At 30.6% G+C, this 19,684-nt stretch overlaps 1 protein-coding gene across 1 annotated transcript; it reads right to left on the bottom strand.

Moving 5' to 3' along the window:
• Window positions 1-16,862: 16,862 nt before the first annotated feature.
• Window positions 16,863-17,471, bottom strand: LOC103499299 (uncharacterized). The gene has a single exon (XM_017047069.2). The coding sequence runs from the start codon at window positions 17,469-17,471 to the stop codon at window positions 16,863-16,865; it is 609 nt and encodes a 202-aa protein (XP_016902558.2).
• Window positions 17,472-19,684: the final 2,213 nt, after the last annotated feature.

Raw genomic sequence — 19,684 nt, 5'->3', positions numbered from 1 at the left:
CAGATTGCACGTGTTAGGGAACGTGCTAGTTCATGGGTACTTTTTTACAAGACTCTAATGGGAAGTTAACAGACACCTAGGGGGACTAGTAGTGGATCTCTTACTGAGTATATGTTTATACTCACTCTTTCTATGTTTAATATTTCAGGCAAAGGTAAGGGTAGAGGAAAGCTGGCGAGTGACAGAGAAGGATTCATAGCATGCCATATGGGGACTCAGCTTTGCTTCCGCGTCTATGTATCAGTGTTTCAGTATTCTGTTTTTAATGAAAATTTAGTTTTTCTCTTTTCAAGAAAGCGTCTATTGTTATTGTTTCTTTTTAGTAATGACCTCAACTTAGTATAAAGAGTTGAGTCGTTACAGAGACACCTTAACAAAAAACATAACCAACAAAGGTTTATACAACTACAACACCTAGAGCTTACACAAACTGTAAAGTATCTATATCGTACAAAGACATATACAACATAACACAACAGACTCTATGTACTACTCTAACCACGTACTAGCAATCAATATTGGAGCTTCAGCAAGCTAAGGCAATCTATCAAGCACCGAAAGCTCGATCTCTACCTGGAAAGTGGGAAGACATTTTGGAAGGATAAGCTATAAAGCTCAGTGAGTGACTCAGTTTAAAACTATAAATTTAAAGATAAAAACACGTGAAAACTTTACACATATAAATTTGTTTAATCAAGCTGTAAATATAAACGTATAATAATAAGAATAGCTTTCTCAAATATTCAGCATGTATGTTACTGAAATCTAGCAAGGCATATCAAGTATATCAAAACATTTTTAACTAACATGACAAATCTACGTTGTGTAGGGCACGCCCCATACAACCAAGGTTTACAAGCTCTACGATGTAGTGGGATCCACCCAACACTTCCATTGTCTTTGTCATAGCAGGGCCCATCCTGCACTCACGACAGCAACGTTGTTACGGAGTACACTCAACGTCAACAACAGAATCTAACCTGTGTGCACAAGGTACCATGTAGCCTCGGGCTCAACATCTCAGTCATGTTGATAACAGAAACATCAAAAAATCGTACGAAAATATTAAAACATGTCTACTATCTTTACCTTTCGTAAAGCTTAAGCTTACTTAGATTGTTCGTGGAAAACTGAAAATCTAAAATAATACTTGATTAAATGATATGGTTTCAGCTATTTTTCAAAAAGTCGATAATAACATGCTCATATATAAATTTCATCGTAAAACTTAAGCTTGAAACTGTTCATAGAAATCATGTACTGTTCATAGAAATATATTTATAGATAATAGTTTAAAAATCTATTTTGAAATCTGTTTTGTCAATCACAGCCTTAGCTAGTTCCTTGGAGTGTAGACTCGACTTATTTCCTCTTGGCCTGTCAAACAAACCAAAACTAAGCATCAAAATCTTATATAGTCTTGTATCTTTATACTAACTTAAGATGACACACAAAACATGGCATTCAACAATTCCAAACTTAGACAAAAAAGAGTATTTCTCCTCTTTCCCTAGAATTTTCCAGACTTAACAACTTAACTTCAAACATTCATAACTTCCTCAATACTTTACCAAAATTAATATACTTTATATTAAACTCTTTGCTTTTAAATTCTCTACAACTTACTTCAAAGAAAGAAAACAAGATTCTTAATAGATTGCTACAGAAATGGCCTGAAACAGAGAGAGTTCAAAAATTGAGTCTTCTGCTCTCCCCCAACTTGCTTATGAAATTAAGCTTACTTCCAATCATATTTAGCTCACAATTTCTTCAAAAAAATATTGTAGGAAATTTTATAAGCTTTTCAACCATATCCAATAGAGCTTCTAACTCCCTCTATACGATTTGAAAAACTTGAAAATCCAGAGCATTCACGAATTGTCACCCAAAATTTATGACCTGAATGCCTCTTCGAAAAACACCAACCTAAAATCAAAATTTGCTCATGCTTCCATCGCAAAACTTGTTAAACATTAGATGAAATTTCCAAAAAGATAAACCTCACCTTTTAATTCCTCTTGAGTAGTGCAAACCAACTTAAAAACCAGAAGATGTCTCTGTGAATTCAATCTGTCCAGAAATTGAATTGAGCTTGATGTTTCCTACTCTCTTTGACCTTCAAATTGCATAATATTTTCTTCCAATCTTTAAAAATATTCTCTCAACATAGAGTTGAAGTTGAAGAATTAAAAGTAATGAAAAATGGAGGAAGAGAGCTTTGGGAGTGGAGAAGGTGAATGAGAAAAAAAAATAATAAATGATATTTACCTACCTTTCTTCTTTCTTTTATTTATTCTCTTTAATATATATATATATATATATAATGTTATTCCATTTTCTTTTTTCTTTCCTCTTTTTTTCTTTTTTTTTTAAATCGAAATGATTAACACAATGCATTGTCGTTTTTTTCAACAACTTAATTTCAACTTCCTATATTATATGACAATAGCAAATAATTCAAGGAGAATTTCGGGTTTACACTTTCACTTTTAGAATGACCGGAGAAGATGAAGAAAAACTTTACAAATAGTGGAAAGGATTCCTTTCCACCACTCTCTAGGGTTGGGCCCCTTCAGGCACTTGGGTCCATTCAGACTCAGACCAAACACTTTTCTTGATGGTGATGGAGTTCTTTATATAGACAAATTTAGGTAAAAAAATCTAATCTTCTGAACATGCCAGTGTCGAAAGCTACTTCTATGTTAGGTCACATCAATTCCAACTCCCAGTTTTCTCTTCTAGCAAACATCTTCTCACCTACTTATATGGTATTCTCGCCTAGTATTCGCACGAGTTCCTCTGTGATTCACTAGTTTCTTCTTTTGTTCATAATTTTGCGTTTAGACAATTAAAAACAAGGGAAACAGGCATAAAAGCTTATTTAAAGTGTATTTCCAAATATTTATAAATTTACAACATAAGCTACGTGTTTTGACACATTTCTTATGCATTTTGTTCTCATTATTCTCTAAGAGACTATAATAACTTGTATTTATACAAGTTAACAAGCATGAGTCGTATCTCTTCACATCTCTTCAACACTTCTACTAAACTATTCAGACATTCAGTGAAAGAGTCCTCAAAGACTAAGAAATCATCCATGACAATTTCCACTGATCTCTCTAGGAAGTCTAAGAATATAGCCATCATGCACCTTTGAAATGTCCTTGACACGTCGCATAATCCAAATTGCATGTGACAAAACACAAACATGTCATAGGGATACGTAAACGTGGTCTTGTGCTAACCTTCAAGTATAATTGTGATCTAGTTGTAAACAGAGTAGCCGTCCTGGAAGTAGTATTACTTTATTACAGCAAGCCTGTCTAACATTTGATCAATGAAAGACAAGAGGAAGTGGTCTTTTTTTGTTGTCGTGTTCAATTTGTGGTAATCCATACAAATCCTCTACCCCATGACTGTTCGCGTTGGAATTAGCTCATTGTCTTCATTTTTCACAACAGTCATTCCGCCTTTGTTGGGCACGCATTGAACTTGGCTGATCCATTCACTATTGGTGATTGGATAGATCACCCCAAATCAAGCCATTTGATAATTTCTTTCTTTACAACTTCTTTCATTGTAGGGTTTAATCACCTTTGATATTGAATGATGCCCCCGTGTCCTTCCTACATGATCTTTTGCATGCTAGGATGGGCTTATGCCTTGAATGTCCACTTGGGTCCATCCTATTGCCTTCTTGTGGCGTTTTAGCTCTTTAATAACGCTTATTCCTCTGCGACATTCAGCTGGGCGGAAATGATGACGAGTAGAGTGTCATTCTCTCCTAAATATGCATACTTCAGGTGGTTGGGCAATTACTTTAGCTTTAATTTTGGTGGCTCTTCAATTGATGACTTTTTCTTTTTCTTGCCTTTGCTTTGCAAATCCAAAGGCTAAAACTTCCTTGCATTAGATATGACATTGATTTCCTCTAAAATGCCTTCGTAGGGTCTTCATCTTCAAAGAATGCTTCAGTGTTGAATAGCTCAGTAAATACTTCTTCCTCTTCCTCTTTCAATTGCATTACAGTTTGCAATATCGGTGGGAAACTTCAACGAATTAGCAACACGTTGAAATGTTACTTCTCGGTCATTAAGTCGCATTCTCAACACTACAAGAAAATAGAGGCTTCTGACGCACAAAAGCATTGGGAGATGTATTAAAAGCGTCGGAAAATAATTTTCTGATGCATAAATCTGCATTGGGAATGGTGTCAGGGGACATGAGTCGGGATAAGCTCTCCTGACGCACAAAATATAGCGTTAAGAAATCCCTTGAAATCTTCCGATGCACAAAATAGAACTTCTGGAGATGTCAAAGGATCTCCCGACGCTATATTTGTGCGTCGGGAGATTCTCTATTTTTTTATTAAAAAAAATACCATCCATTATTAAATGGAAGGTTTTTTTTTCTTTTTGGCAAAACCAAGAATGAGATCTAAACAAACGAATGGAAAAATTAGCAATCAACATTATTGATACATAGTTTAAACATAAAGAACAATAAAGAACATAAAAAACAATAAAAACAATAACAAAATCAACAATAACAACAAAAAATTTACACCGAAAGGGAGGATTGAGAACATAAAGAACAATAACAAAAAATCAACACAATAAAAACAAAATTTACACAATCAACAACAAATCCACAACAAAATGAACATAGTTTAAATATTATTGATACAAATCCATAAAACAATCATAAGTTTAAGTATATTCTAATACCTAAACTAAAATAAAGAAAGAAAAAAAAAGAGATTGACTTACCGACGGCAAGGGGCGGTGGACGAATGTGAAGATCGGACGACAGAGATTGACGGCGAAGATCGATGGTGGATGGCGACGAGAATCTTCTTTCTCTTTTGGAAGTTCGAAATCTCTCTCTTTCTCATTTTTCGGCTTTCTTTCAAATCTGTCAAACATATCTGAAAAATGGGTTTTAAAGGGGAACTCCCGACGCCATTACTCATGGCATTGGGAGAAGTTAAATATATTTTAGAAAAATTATAAACTTCACTCGACGTCGTTATGTACGCATCTGAAGAAGTTAAATATATTTAAAAATTATAAACGTCTTCCGACATCGTTATGTACGACGCCGGGAGAAGTTAAATAGATTGAAAAAATTATAAACATCTTTTGACGTCGTACACAACGGCGTCAAGAGAAGTTAAATATATTTTTAAAAATTATAAACTTCTCCTGACGCCATTCTCGATGAATCACCAATGGCGTCGGGATCTCTAATTACTCCCAACAACGTCCCCAATGCCATGCATGATGCATCGGGAAAACCTATTTGACATAATTAATGTATGAAAATTTTCGATTGATAGTTCCTGACACATGCAAGGGGCGTCAGCATAAGTTTTTATCCCCGACGCTATTCACCCCGACGTTAGGAAAAGTTCTTTTGCCTGATGTGTAAAAAGTGGCATCGAGATAAGGCGTATTTCTCGATGTCGTTTTCTTCTGACGCCTTTTTGTGCATTGGAAAAACCTTGATTTCTTGTAGTGCAATTTTTCTTAGTGGACTACATGTTAATAAAAATGATTGCCCAAAATGATTGGAGCCTCTCTGTCAGCTTCGAAATTCAGAATGATGAAGTCTGTAAGAAATATAAATTTGTCCACCTTAACCAACACATCTTCAATCTTACCCTCTGGACGCGCAATGGATCTATCAGCCAATTGGAGCGCCATTTTGGTTGGTTAAGCATCTCATATCCTTAATTTCTTGAAGATAAAGAGGGTCATCAAGTTGATACTTGCTCCATGTTCGCATAGTGAGCGACCAAGATCCACACCGTCTATTGAGTAGGGCACCGTGAAGCGCGCTTCCGGGATCCTTCACTTCTCAGGTACCCCATTTTTTAAGGCGTCGTTTGTTTCCTACATTAGAGCTACCATCTCATATTTATTCATCCTTCGTTTCTTGCGCAAGAATGTCTTTCAAAAATTTCACGTACGAAGACATTTGGTTTAACGCATCCACAAACGGGATGTTTATTTGAAGTTGCTTCAAGACGTCCAGAAACTTCTTAAACTATTGTTCGTCACCTTTCTTCTTGAGACGATCAGGGAATGGAGGAGCAGGCGGCGGTGTGGGATTGGAAGTTTGAAGAAATAAATCTAGTGTGATTGGATTTTTTTTACGAATGTTCTCCCTCTATTGCATAGATAGAATATATATAGATAGATAGATAGTTTTCCCCCTTTAAGATGATTTTGATATTTTTATTTTTTTTCCAAAAAGAAATCTAACTTGATTTTGCCTTTTTTTGAAAAAAAAAACCTTTGCTTTAGCATTGAAGAAATAAATCTAACATGATTTTTATAAATAATCTTTCATTTAACGTGAATGACAAGAAAAAACTTCAGGGGAATTTAAAGGTTCCCTTTAGAAAGTACAAATTAAAAACTGTTATGAAATAAAGGATAATGAAACAAACAAAGAGAAGATTAGAGAAGAGAGGAAGAAGAGAAGACAATTGAACTCAATTGTGGTGTGTCTTACAAAGGTACCACACTTCTCTATTTATAGGACATATTATGGTATAGGTTACATTATGGAATTCAATGAGATTAATGTTACAATATGGAATTTAATGTGAGAGTTATATGAAAATTGTAACCTATGTAGGTTATGGATATCTACATTTATAATATATCATTATATTTACAATACTCCCCCTTAGATATCCATATTATATAAAAATAAATGTCTCGTTAAAACCTTACTAGGAAAAAACCCGATGGAAAAAAATCCTAGTAAAGGAAAAAGAGTACATCATTTTTATACATTAATAACTGCCTCATTAAAAACGTTGCTAGGGAAATTCAATGAGAAAAATCATAGTCAAGGAAAAAAGTGCAGTACTCCTATTCCTTGAGGACAATATTTCTACTCCCCCTTATGGATACATCACTTAAGTTCTCTGAGTACTCGCATTCCAATGTTGTGCACTAGCTTTTCAAATGTTGATGTGGGTAATACTTTTGTGAATAAGTCCACCAAGTTGTCTTTTGAAGAAATTTGTTAAACACTGATGTCACCATTTTCTTCAAGGTCATGCGTATAGAAGAGTTATGGTGAGATATGTTTTGTTCTATCTCCTTTTATATACCTTCCTTTGATTTGTGTTATACATGCGGTATTATCTTCAAATAATATTGTTGGTAAATTTTTACTGAAAGATAAACCACATTTTTCTCGAATATGATGAGTCATTAACCTCAACCATACACATTCTCTACTAGCTTCATGAATTGCAAAAATTTCTGCATGATTCGATGAAGTGGCCGTCATGGTTTGCTTTACAGACCGCCAAGATATAGCAGTTCCTTCACATGTAAACAGATAACCTGTTTGAGATCTTGCTTTGTGTGGATCAGATAAATATCCAGCATTCGCATAACCAACTAGATCAAAGTTTGATTTATTTGAATAAAACAAACCAATATCAATTGTCCCTCGAAAATAACGAAGTACATGCTTAACTCCATTCCAATGTCTTTTTGTTGGAGAAGAATTATATCTTGCTAACAAATTTACTGAAAATGTTATATCTGGTCTTGTGTTATTAGCAAGATACATTAGTGCACCTATTGCACTAAGGTACGGTACTTCAGGACCAAGTATTTCTTCATTATCTTCTTGAGGTCGAAAGATATCCTTTTTTACATCTAGTGATCGAACCACCATTGGAATGCTCAATGGGTGAGCTTTGTCCATATAGAATCTTTTTAAAATCTTTTCTGTATATGTCGATTGATGAATAAAAATTTCATCGACTAAGTGCTCGATTTGTAAGCCAAGGCAAAAAAATTTCTTACCAAGATCTTTCATTTAAAATTCCTTTTTAAGATATTCTATTGTCTTTGAAAGCTCTTCAAGAGTTCCAATTATATTTAAATCATCAACATATACAGCTATAATCGCAAATCCTGACTGTGATTTCTTAATAAAAACACATGGACAAATTGGATTATTTTGATAACCTTTTTTCCATAAATATTCACTTAAGCGATTGTACAACATTCGTCCTGATTGTTTCAATCCATATAATGATCTTTGTAATTTGATTGAACATAATTCTCTAGAGCTTGAATTATATGATTCAAGTATCTTAAATCCTTTAGGGATTTTCATATAGATTTCATTTTCCAAATATCCATACAAGTATGCTGTAACTACATCCATAAGATGCATATCAAGATTTTCATATCAAGATTTTCACATACAGTCAGACTAATTAAATATCTTAATGTAATAGCATCTACCACAGGAGAATATGTTTCCTCATAATCAATGCCTGGTTTTTTAGAAAATCCTTGTGCAACAAGTCGTGCTTTATATCTAGTGACCTCATTATTTTTATTTCGTTTACGCACAAATACACATTTAAATCCCACAGGTTTTACACCTTTAGATGTATAAACTACAGGTCCAAAAACTTCATGTTTCGTGAGTGAGTTTAGTTCTGCTTGGATTGCTTCTTTCCACTTGGGCCAATCCTTTCTATTACGACATTCGTCAACAGATTTAGGTTCATAATCCTCATTTTCATGAATGATATTATGTGCAACATTATACGCAAAAATGTTGTCCACAACTACATTAATTCTATTCCACCTTTTTTCTGTCATGGTATAATTTATCGAGATCTCATTGTTATCTTCATATACTTGAGTCTCTTCTACATTTTTACCACTAGTCGTGTCCATGACTTTTTTTTGAATGTTTCTATTGTCAATTAAGTCATTTCGACTATTGGTCACTTTTCTTTTTCGAGGATTTTTATCCTTTGAACCCATCGGTCTACCACGCTTTTGGCGCAACATTGATTCATTAATTGTATCAACTTGCTGAGTTGGGATTTCAATTCTAGATGGAGCATTTGCAGCTGGAATATATGACTTGGTCACTTTCTTAGTATCTGTAAATGCATCTGACATTTGGTTTGCTACACTTTGTAAATAAATTATCTTTTGAACTTCTAGTTCACATTGCTTTGTACGAGGATCTAAATGAGACAATAACGATACATTCCAGGCAATTTCATTTTCCAACTTCTTAATTCCTCCCCCTAATGTTGGAAAATTTGTCTCATTAAAATGACAATTAGCGAATCGTGCAGTAAATACATCTCCCGTCAAGGGTTCACGATATCTAATAATTGATGGGGATTCAAATCCGACATATATTCCTAACCTTCTTTGAGGCCCCATTTTAGTACGTTGCGGTGGGGAAATTGGAACATATACTGCACAACCAAAAATTCGCAAATGAAAAATATTTGGTTCCTGGCCATAAGCTAATTGTGTTGGGGAATACTTATGATAAGATGTCAGTCTTATGCATATAAGTGACGTTGCATGCAAAATAGCATGACCTCATATAGATAATGGAAGTTCTGCTCTCAAAAGTAATGGTCTGACAATCAATTGTAAATGCTTGATAAATGATTCTGTCAAACCATTTTGTGTATGAACATAAGCTACAGAATGTTCAATATTTGTCCCAGTTGACATGCAATAATTATTAAATGCTTGGGATGTAAATTCACCAGCATTATCAAGTCGAATGTTTTTTATTGTATAATCGAAAACTGTGCTCTTAATTTGATTATTTGAGCAAGTAATCGTGCAAATGAAGGTTTTGACTTAATAATAAACACATATGTGACCATCTACTTGATGCGTCAATTAAAACCATGAAATATCTAAATGGTCCACTTGGTGGATTGATTGGTCTGCATATGTCACCATGAATTCGTTCTAAAAATGTAGGTAACTCAACTCCCACTTTGGCTGGTGATGACCTAATAATTAATTTTCCTTAGAGCAAGCAATACATAATAATTCATTGGATTGAAGAATCTTCTGGTTCTTTAGTGGATGTCCGTAAGAATTTTCAATAATTCTTCTCATCATTATTGATCCAGGATGACCCAATCGATCATGCCAAACAGTAAACATATTTAAATTCATGAACTTCGGATTCATGGTCGCATATGTTTCAATTACTCGTATATGGGTATAATATAATCCAGAAGAAAAGGCAGACAATGTTTCCAATATACGCTTCTCATGTGAAACAATAAATGTAATATAAAGATATTCTATATTATTTTTTTATTGTTAGTTTCAACATGATAACCATTTTGACGTATATCTTTGAAACTCAATAAGTTTCATTAACATCATTTTTCTCTTCTGGAGACTCAAAGAAGTCCGCCACATCCAAATGGGTCATGTTGGAAGGGTCAAATACATCATCTTGATAGACAAAGTTTACTTCCACATTCTTCCCGTTTTCCTTCAATGAGGCTTGATAGAGGTCGATTAAGTGCTTGGATGTACGACAAGTACAAGTCCAATGACCATTCATACCACAACGGAAGCATTGATTTTCACCACTTTTAATTTTCTTATTTTGTGGAGTCTTCCTTCTACGATCATCATTTGTGGTTTTCTTGAAATCTAAATGATTATTACCACGTAAAGTATAATTTCTTCTTCCTCTACCACGGTCACGACCTCGGCCATGATTACAACCACGAGCTCGACCTCGACCATTAATATTATTTAAAAATACAACATTCGCTTCAGGGAATAGTGTTGCTCCAGTTGGTCGAGATTCATGGTTTTTCATTAATAACTCATTATTTTGTTCAGCCACAAGAAGACATGATATGAATTCGGAATACTTTTTAAAACCTCTTTCTCGATATTGCTGCTGTAGGAGCATATTTGAGACATGAAATGTTGAAAAGGTTTTCTCTAACATATCTTCATCAGTAACTTTTTCTCCGCATAACAATAATTTTGAACAAATTTTAAATAATGCGGAATTATAATCACTTACTGATTTAAAATCTTGCAATCTTAAGTGCATCCAATCATATTGAGCTTTAGGAAGAATCACACTTTTTTTTATGATCATACATTTCTTTTAAACTTTGTCATAGTTCATAGGGATATTTTATCGTAAGATATTCAATCTTTAGTCCCTCGTGAAGATGATGTTGAAGGAAAATCATGACTTTCGCCTTTTCTTGACTTGAAGTTGTGTTTCCTTCTTTAATCATTTCTCCAAGATTCATGGCATCCAAATGAATTTCAGCATCAAGCACCCATGATAAATAATTATCACCATTGATATCAAGAGCTAGAAATTCGAATTTGGTAAGACTTGACATGGTAAAACTATAACAAAGAACAAATAAACTAACTTATATTTGAAATTTAATAAACATGTCAAACATGCATTCTAAGACACCTTAGATAAATATCATATTATGCACATGATACAAAAATCAATAGAACCCATATATAATAATTCAAAACATGCATGTTAATGTACAATAATTAAAATTACGAATAAAAATTACATATACATATTATGAAAAATTAACAACAATACACACAAAAAATGTTAATTTTACAACATACTTAAGTAAATTGATAAAAGCATTTAGATCATAAAAACAATTACAAAACTTATATTAATAGAAAGTAAACAACTAAATTATAAACACAAATTATAAAGAACCCATAAACTATACATTGATCTTAAAATAACTGATATAAGAACCAAACATAAACAATCACATAAATCATAAAAAGATTAAAGATGAACTATAATCTTATCATGAACTAAAAATATTTTTTTAACAAACAATAACCATGTAAACGTAATATGTAAAATTACAACATGCAATAGGTATAAAATATTACATTCTCAAACATTTAAACTATGCATGATGTATACATGGATTGTTTCATGCACTATTCACAAATACCATAAAAACAAACTAATATTATAACCTACCTTTTGCAAATAATAAAATTGTAGAGTGTCGTGCTGATAACGTGTTATGAAATAAAGAACCAAAAACTAAATAAGAACACAAAAGAAGAATAGAGAAGAGAGGAAGAAGAGAAGACAATTGAACTCAATTGTGGTGTGTCTTACAAAGGCACCACACTCCTCTATTTATAGGACATATTATGTTATAGGTTACATTACGGAATTCAATGAGCTGATTGATGTTACAATATGGAATTGAATGTGAGAGTTATATGAAAATTGTAACCTATGTAGGTTATAGATATGAGAACGAAGACACATGTTAAACAAATAAACTAAATATGTTATTTCCTTCTAAAACTAATACTACAAACAATTTTTTTTTTTTTTAAAAAGGGCAACTACGATGCTACAACAAATTCTATTGATACCAAATAGAAGTTTTAGGTTTTTGTATAATAATGTACAATTACTTATTAATTCACGCGTGGAGGAATATGTATACACATTATAGTAGGTTTACGTAACAATTGAATACTAGGACTTGGTAATGGACTAGCCAAAATTAAAGAAACAATTTAATTTATCTATTTATATTTACTCTTATTTTTTATGTTTCAAAAAATTTTCCTACTGTATAATAATATCGGTTCATCCCTCTAACCTGTGAAAATATGGAAACATCAATCAAAATTTAATATCATTAAAATATTTAAATACTATAGTTATAGCTTATAAATAGTATAGCTATAGCTTATATAAGAACAAGTATTTGCTCAGTGATCACACTAGTCATTTGCAGCACATGAGCCACAAACTACAATGTCAAACAACATAATAAACAGTAGAGATGTCAAGCAAAAGAAGAAAGATCTCGAAATAAAAAGATTTTTTTAATAAATAATAATAATAAAAACAATTTTCTTCGATTGAAAGTAAAAAACACTTTTAAACCAAATATTCTGGGTTGTTTTTATTCAAATTCTTTGCTTCCAATTATGTCATTAAATTCAATATTTTATTTTATATATTACTTACTTGTCTATTTACTTTTGTTAAATACTTTGACTGGAAATATTGTTAGCAGTTAACAGTATTAATTTTAAATAATTCTTTTGGCATTCTAACCTCCTTTGGAGATCCTAATTCTATACTGCTTGTATTTCAAAAAGTTATATCACTTTCTATATCATCTACCAAGCGATGCACACTAAACTTTTCATATAATTTTTATTGTGCTCTTTGTATAACTACAACTAATCACAAGTGACATATATGTATATATGTACATATGTATATGTATGTATATATGTATGTATCTATCTGTATGTATGCATATATGTATATATCTGTATTTATGTATATGTATGTACATTTACATATATGTGTATGTATGTACATGTACATATATATCTATATATAAGTTTAGGGTTCTATCTCAAAGAATGTTAAAAAGATGAAATTGAAAGAGTATTAAATTTAAATTTTACACAGGAGAAAACCTTATATTAAACTCAATTCCCCTCATTTTTTTTTCTTATTAAGGATAATTTTGTTTGATTTCTTTTAACTAAGGTTGGAAAGCATGTTTTTTTTTTTCTTTTAACTAATGTTGAAATGCTCTTTTCAAGGATTAAATTTTTAATTAATTTAATTCACAACGTATATAGAAAAAAACAAAATAGTATCTTACATTTTCATTCCATCTTTTTTTTTAGTATATTTGGATGGAGAGACTTAAAAATCACATACTCGTGATCTTGTAACTTATAAACATATTATATTCCGTTAGTTGAGAGTTATTTATATGAAAGTTAGATGACATTTTTTTTTACTTTTAAATTCTGCAAACTATATTTATTAATAGACTAGTTAATACACTTTTGATCGCTAAATTTTATTTGTCCTTGAGATTTTAAAATTTCAAACTTTTACCAATTTTTTTTTTAAATTTTGAATTTAATTTTCATTTAGTTCATTTGATTCATATATTTCAATATTCTACACTATTACCCCGAGATTTTATTACTACTCTTTTTGGTATTTAACATGAATAGTTATGAAATGAAAACTTTTAATTAATTTTAATATAGATGTAAAATTAATGAAAACTAAGAGTATGTTTAGGATTCTATTTTATGTTTTTCAGATTTAATTACAAGGTTAAAAAGCATTTTTCGTCCCTAAACTTTTATGAAAGTAACAATTTAGTTTCCGAACTTTAGTTTGTAACGATTTAATCCTTGTAAATTTTAAATTTATAACAATTTAGTTTATATACTTTACTAACAATTTAGTTCTTGCACTAAAATTAAAGTTTTGCAACGATTTAGTTCCTATCATAGAAATTAGGGTTAAGATTTATAGGATTTCTAGCATAAATAAACCAATAAACTGACCAGAGTTCCAATATTTTTATAAAACACAAAGTCTACATAAAAAAGGAACAAAAATTAAGAGTCCGTTTGGATTGCTTATGAAAAGAAATGTTTTTTAAGAATACATTTTGTTTAAAAAAAAATTATAAAATGAATTTAACATCTAAACACTTCCATGTTTGGTTTGATCTCCTTATAAATGTTTATATGAAAAATTGTGTTTAGTTTGTTTTATACTAACAATATTTATATGTTTATACTTAGGTCAAATTACCATAAAAGACTATTAAATATTATAAATTAATTTCATAAAAAAAAATACACACATTTTAAATCTTTTTTTCAGAAATATATTTTAAAATTAATCGTAGTTATCTTTAAATTATTAATTTTTAGATACTTGAAACTAAACAATTAATTTCATTTTTTTTTTGTTTTTTATTTTTACAATTCAATTTTAAAAGCACAAATATCTTGAAATGTAAATACATAACAAGAAAAACAATTGATTTTTAATGCCAAAATATACTAACGAACCGAACGATCATGTTCTTCTTGACGTTCTCGTGATTTCTTTCACAGGTGTTAAAGTGAAGCAGATTTTACTAAGAGAGAAACATTTGTAAATCCCTATATTTAAATGTATACAAACACACATTAAAAAATATTCAAAATATTTTTTTTAAAACGACGTAGTGAAAAATAGATAGTAAAAATGAATAAAAAATAAAGAAAGAAAAATAGATATTTGGAAGGCATTCCTCATTAAATACCATATAAATATTTATTCTAAAATTTAGTTGAATGTGTTTTCTCTAAAATAATTTATTTCATAATCTCATTTTTCTAAAAATTATTTTAGTCCAATGCCAAATACTTCATTTTATCTTAAAATGAATTATTTTAAAAATTAGACACTCTAAAAATCAATCCAAACACACCTTAAATTGTAACAAAATTGAAAATGTAGGGACAAAATCGTTTTATTAAGTTTATGGACTAAATTGTTACTTTTGGACTAAATTGTTGGTTTCATAAAGTTTAGATACACGAGTTTTTTAATCTAATTACTAAGTTGACCTCAACTAAGTTTCTGTTCAATTTTCAAATTTATTTTTTGGATTTTGGGATAGAAACAAGGTAACTTTTGAAAACATTATTTTCATGTCAAATTATAAACTCAATTCTTTTTTTCTTTAATATAATATAATATGTAACATGTGGTTGATTATAAATTATATAAATATTTTAAATTAAATTATAAATTTGATATCTATGATTTTTCTAAAAAAAAAAAATTAACCTTTATGGTTTATTTTATAATTTAGTATCTTTGATTTGGTTAAATCATAGAGAATTCATTCGTGAGTATACATGAGGTTTTATCAACATACTAAATTTTTTTTTCAGCAAGATATTAGATTTGCAATTTAATCAATTTTTTAATAAATTATTAATAACTAAACTTAATTAATTAAATTTAAGTGCACAAGCATTTAATTTTCTTAACAAATTTAAATTAAATTTCTAAATCTAACATAAACAAATATCTGGAACATAAAATACAACTTTATTTTGATTGAATTTTTCTACCCAAATTTTTTAATCCTTCTCCATAAAATTAATACGACTCTCTCCAAACATCCCCAAATCATTGCTGTTAATCATTTCAATTTTTTTTAAAAAATTGAGGTAAAATTTTAAAACTATTTATAAAAATATAATAAAAAAATTCAGTTGTGTTATAAAAAATTTGATGATTTTACTGTAATTTATAAATATTTTCAATTTTTTTAAAAAAATTAAGCTTATTAACTCTTCAAACAAACATTAATAATGGTTTGCATCTTTTGTTTGAATTTCTAGCCAGATTCAAAAATAAAAGCAATTTTTTGACACCCATTTTTAGTTTTCAAGGTTTGGTTTGGATTTTTTAAATCATTGGGAAAACATGGATACAGAGGGAAGAAAATTGAAATTTGCTGTCTACCACTTAGTTTTCAAAAATAAAAACAAAACAGGACAGAAAATTTGACAAGATAATTATACATCTACATTTGACAAAAATTGACAAAATAATTATCCATCTAAGTGTAATGATTTTTGTAGTTTTGTTACATATAAGTGGCTTTGTTGTAAATAATTTGTTATTTTTTTCAATTTTGGAAAACACAGGTTTTCGTAGGGATTAATTTAAATATTTTAAACTAATAATTAATATACATAAAAATTAAGGACATAGTGAAATCTTAATAAAATATTCAAGGTTGGAGGATTAAAATGTGAAGACCAATTTGAAAACCCAGGACTAGACATTAAATGACACAAAACTCATGGCTGAAACGCCATTTTGAGACCGAGTAACCGAAAATGAAAAACCCAAAACCTACAAATTAAGGCAAAAGGAAAAAAAAGAAAAAAAAAAGGAAAAGGACAGAAATGGCAGTGTGTGGAGGAGGAGGACTAACGAAATTACTATTGAACTAAAAATGAAAAAAGTAGCCAAATTATTTCCATTGGCTCAACTGAAAAGTGAATCATAAAGAAAACCCACAAGAAACTAACAAAAAAAATCTGCAGAAATGCAATGGAGAATTAAAATGGTAAACGCTAATTCTGTTTTTCTCTACTTTTTGTAATAGCGACCCCTCACCTTTTACAAAATCACATAACTGTACCCATCGGACGAAGAGGCGCCGAACCTAAATGTCCATGAACGACATGTCGTTCTTCAAAATTACCATTCACACCACAAAACATCATTCCTCCGCCTCCGCCACCGCCACCGCCACCGCCCTCTCCGCCGTACGTACAACTCTTGAAAGAAATTTCAGAGTCTGTACCTTCATCTTCTCCTCCATCACATTCAATCGATTCGACGATCTCTTCATCTCCTTCTTTCTCTTCGATTAAGTGCTGAAGATGATCCTGACGATCCTCGATCGGTACGAGATTCAGAATCAAACGGCCATTTTCGCGGCGCGATTCCAAGGACTGATGTTGCGTTACTCTCTCCAGCTTTAAAATCAATCTTCTATTTGAATAATATCTCGTTAAGATCCATGGCGACCGAGGTCGATTCCCTGCGGCCTGTGTTGCGATAAAAGGAATCGGCGGTGGATATTGTTTTTTCAACATACATCGTTGATTTTGCAAAGCGAAATTGTGTCGATTAGTGCGATAACAACGACAATCGAAATCGGAGTGAGTTTCCATTTCTTCAGAATTTGAAGTTAAACAAACACCGCTCTCAGTGCCGATCAAATCGTCCATTGAGAAATTACAAGATCTGATGGAAGAAAAACAAAAAGAAGAAGAAGGAGAAGAAGAAGAAAAAGAAGCGGAAGAGGAAGATGAATGAGTCAACAGATTGGACCTGATAATGGCGAGTCCAACACTGCCAATCAGTGGATCTTCCGAGACTTGTTGTTTGGAAGAAATTAGGGATTTGAGTCCTGCAGAAATTGAGAATGGAAGTAGTAGTGGTTGAATTTGGTTGTGCTTTTGGATGGGGAAACGAAAAGTGGAGGAGCAGAGGAGGAAATTGAAGAAGGATGAAACGATTATCTTAAGTTTGGAAAACAAGTTGGGTTGGCCGCCAGAGAAATAATCCATGGCGGATTTTTGGTTTTAATTTGAGAAACAGAAAGGGTTTTCTTTTTCTCTCTCACAAACCCTAGCATGGTGGGTGGGAATGAGAACAAAGAATGAGTATTTTAAAAACCAATTTTGTTTTTAATTATTATTTTTTAATAAATTTCATTTTCAATTTGCAAGGAATGGGAACGGTTGCCTTCGGATTCAGTTACCCTCTTAATTAATTATCCTCCCATACAAACTAGGGTACGCTAATTAACCCTAAACCCCATTTCCTTTTCTTTTTTATATATCCCATTATTCTTTTTCCATAAAATTTCTTTTTCAGCTTTTCTCTATAACTTACTTTTAGACTTTTACAAATTTCTACATTTTAAAAATATCACAATCTACAAACTAATGATATCAAATGCCACTTTTTATTATTTATTATCCCATTCATTATTTCTTAATTTAATTACTAATAATTCACATTATTTTTCTTTTTGCTTCTTTTTTTTCTCTATATATGGTTGCACTATAAAAGTATTTAATTCCTTCTTTTATGATTTTTAATTAATAAAAGTATTTAATCATCGTTTTAGTTTTAGTTTTTTTTTTTTTTTTTTCATATAAAGAACATTTTAATTAGTTGTTCAATTATTTTTACTTCTTTTGTATTGGTTTTATCCAAATTCCCTTTTCGTTTCGCAAAATTTCTTTTTTAATTCTCTTGTGGATAAACCTTTCGCATTCCATTAAAAAAATTTAGAAATATCGAATATATTTTGGAACTTCCAATAATAAGTGGGTTTAAATCTGATTTTGTTGCCATTTTTGTAAAAAGCCTATTCTAATCTTTAGACTTTTAGGTCTTTTTTTTTCTTTTTTTTTTTTTTTTCCTTTTGATCATGTTATTTTAGTCCCTATCTTATAACAATTTAATTGTGTCGTAATTTCGGATATGTACGGTACTGGTATGGTAATAAAGACTTGATTTAATTTCAAGACACATATGTTTAAAAATGATCAATCATAATATTGGATTAATAAAAATTATTTGAAAAAAAATACCATGACAAGAACTTGATGGAAACGTGGACATGTGCAACGAAATAAAGGATCTAAAATCACTCTGGCTAATTGCATCTAACAATCTAAAAATTAACATTCATTGACCTAATTAATTAAATTAGGGTTTACAGAGATTATTGCCTTTGAATTGCTTGTAATCTTCTCACGAACTAAACCCGAATCACAACTAGTATCGAACCAAACCCAGATCACAACTAGTGTTAAACTCACTATTCTCTGGACTTAGAGTCGAATTATGGAATCCATTTAGTAATGATATTGAGAGAGAAAGAGAGATGAAAATTAGAATATTGTCGAGAATTTATCAGAGGTGTGGGTTAAAAAACCTTTGGTAAATTTAAATAAAATTAAAAATTTTAAACTATATATATATAAAAGTTTACAACCTCAATGAGATCCCATTTTATAAACTAAATTACATGTAAAAATGCTTGTAATTAGTTCAAAGAGTTTAATGGACTTTGGTAGATTAGGTGTTTACATCTTATGAAACCATATAGCTTACTAAAAGTTGTCCATTAAGGTAATTTTGAATTTAATTATCTTAATTATGTTGAAATTATTGGGTGTTATTTTGAGATATTTTATTTAGAAGGGATTGTTTTGTGAAATTATAATTAACTAAATAATTGTTGGATGAATATTTAGTTAATTAGTGGAATTGGATTTTTTGGTGTTGTTGAAATTGATTTTAATTAAATAATTTTGAGTGTTTATTTAATTAAATTAAAAAGTGAAATTTTGTTAGAGATTTGATAGTTATGTGTATATGTGTGTATATATATAAGGGGTCTTTTCAAAAATATAAAAAAATG

This window comes from Cucumis melo, chromosome 9 (assembly GCF_025177605.1).
Source record: "Cucumis melo cultivar AY chromosome 9, USDA_Cmelo_AY_1.0, whole genome shotgun sequence".
Lineage (NCBI taxonomy): Eukaryota > Viridiplantae > Streptophyta > Magnoliopsida > Cucurbitales > Cucurbitaceae > Cucumis > Cucumis melo.
The sequence above is the reverse complement of the archived record's forward strand: the minus strand, read 5'-3'. Positions and strand labels throughout refer to the sequence as shown.

Excerpts from the sequence above, each read along its gene's own strand:
- LOC103499299 (XM_017047069.2), bottom strand. The coding sequence starts at position 17,471 with ATGGACGATTTGATCGGCACTGAGAGCGGTGTTTGTTTAACTTCAAAT.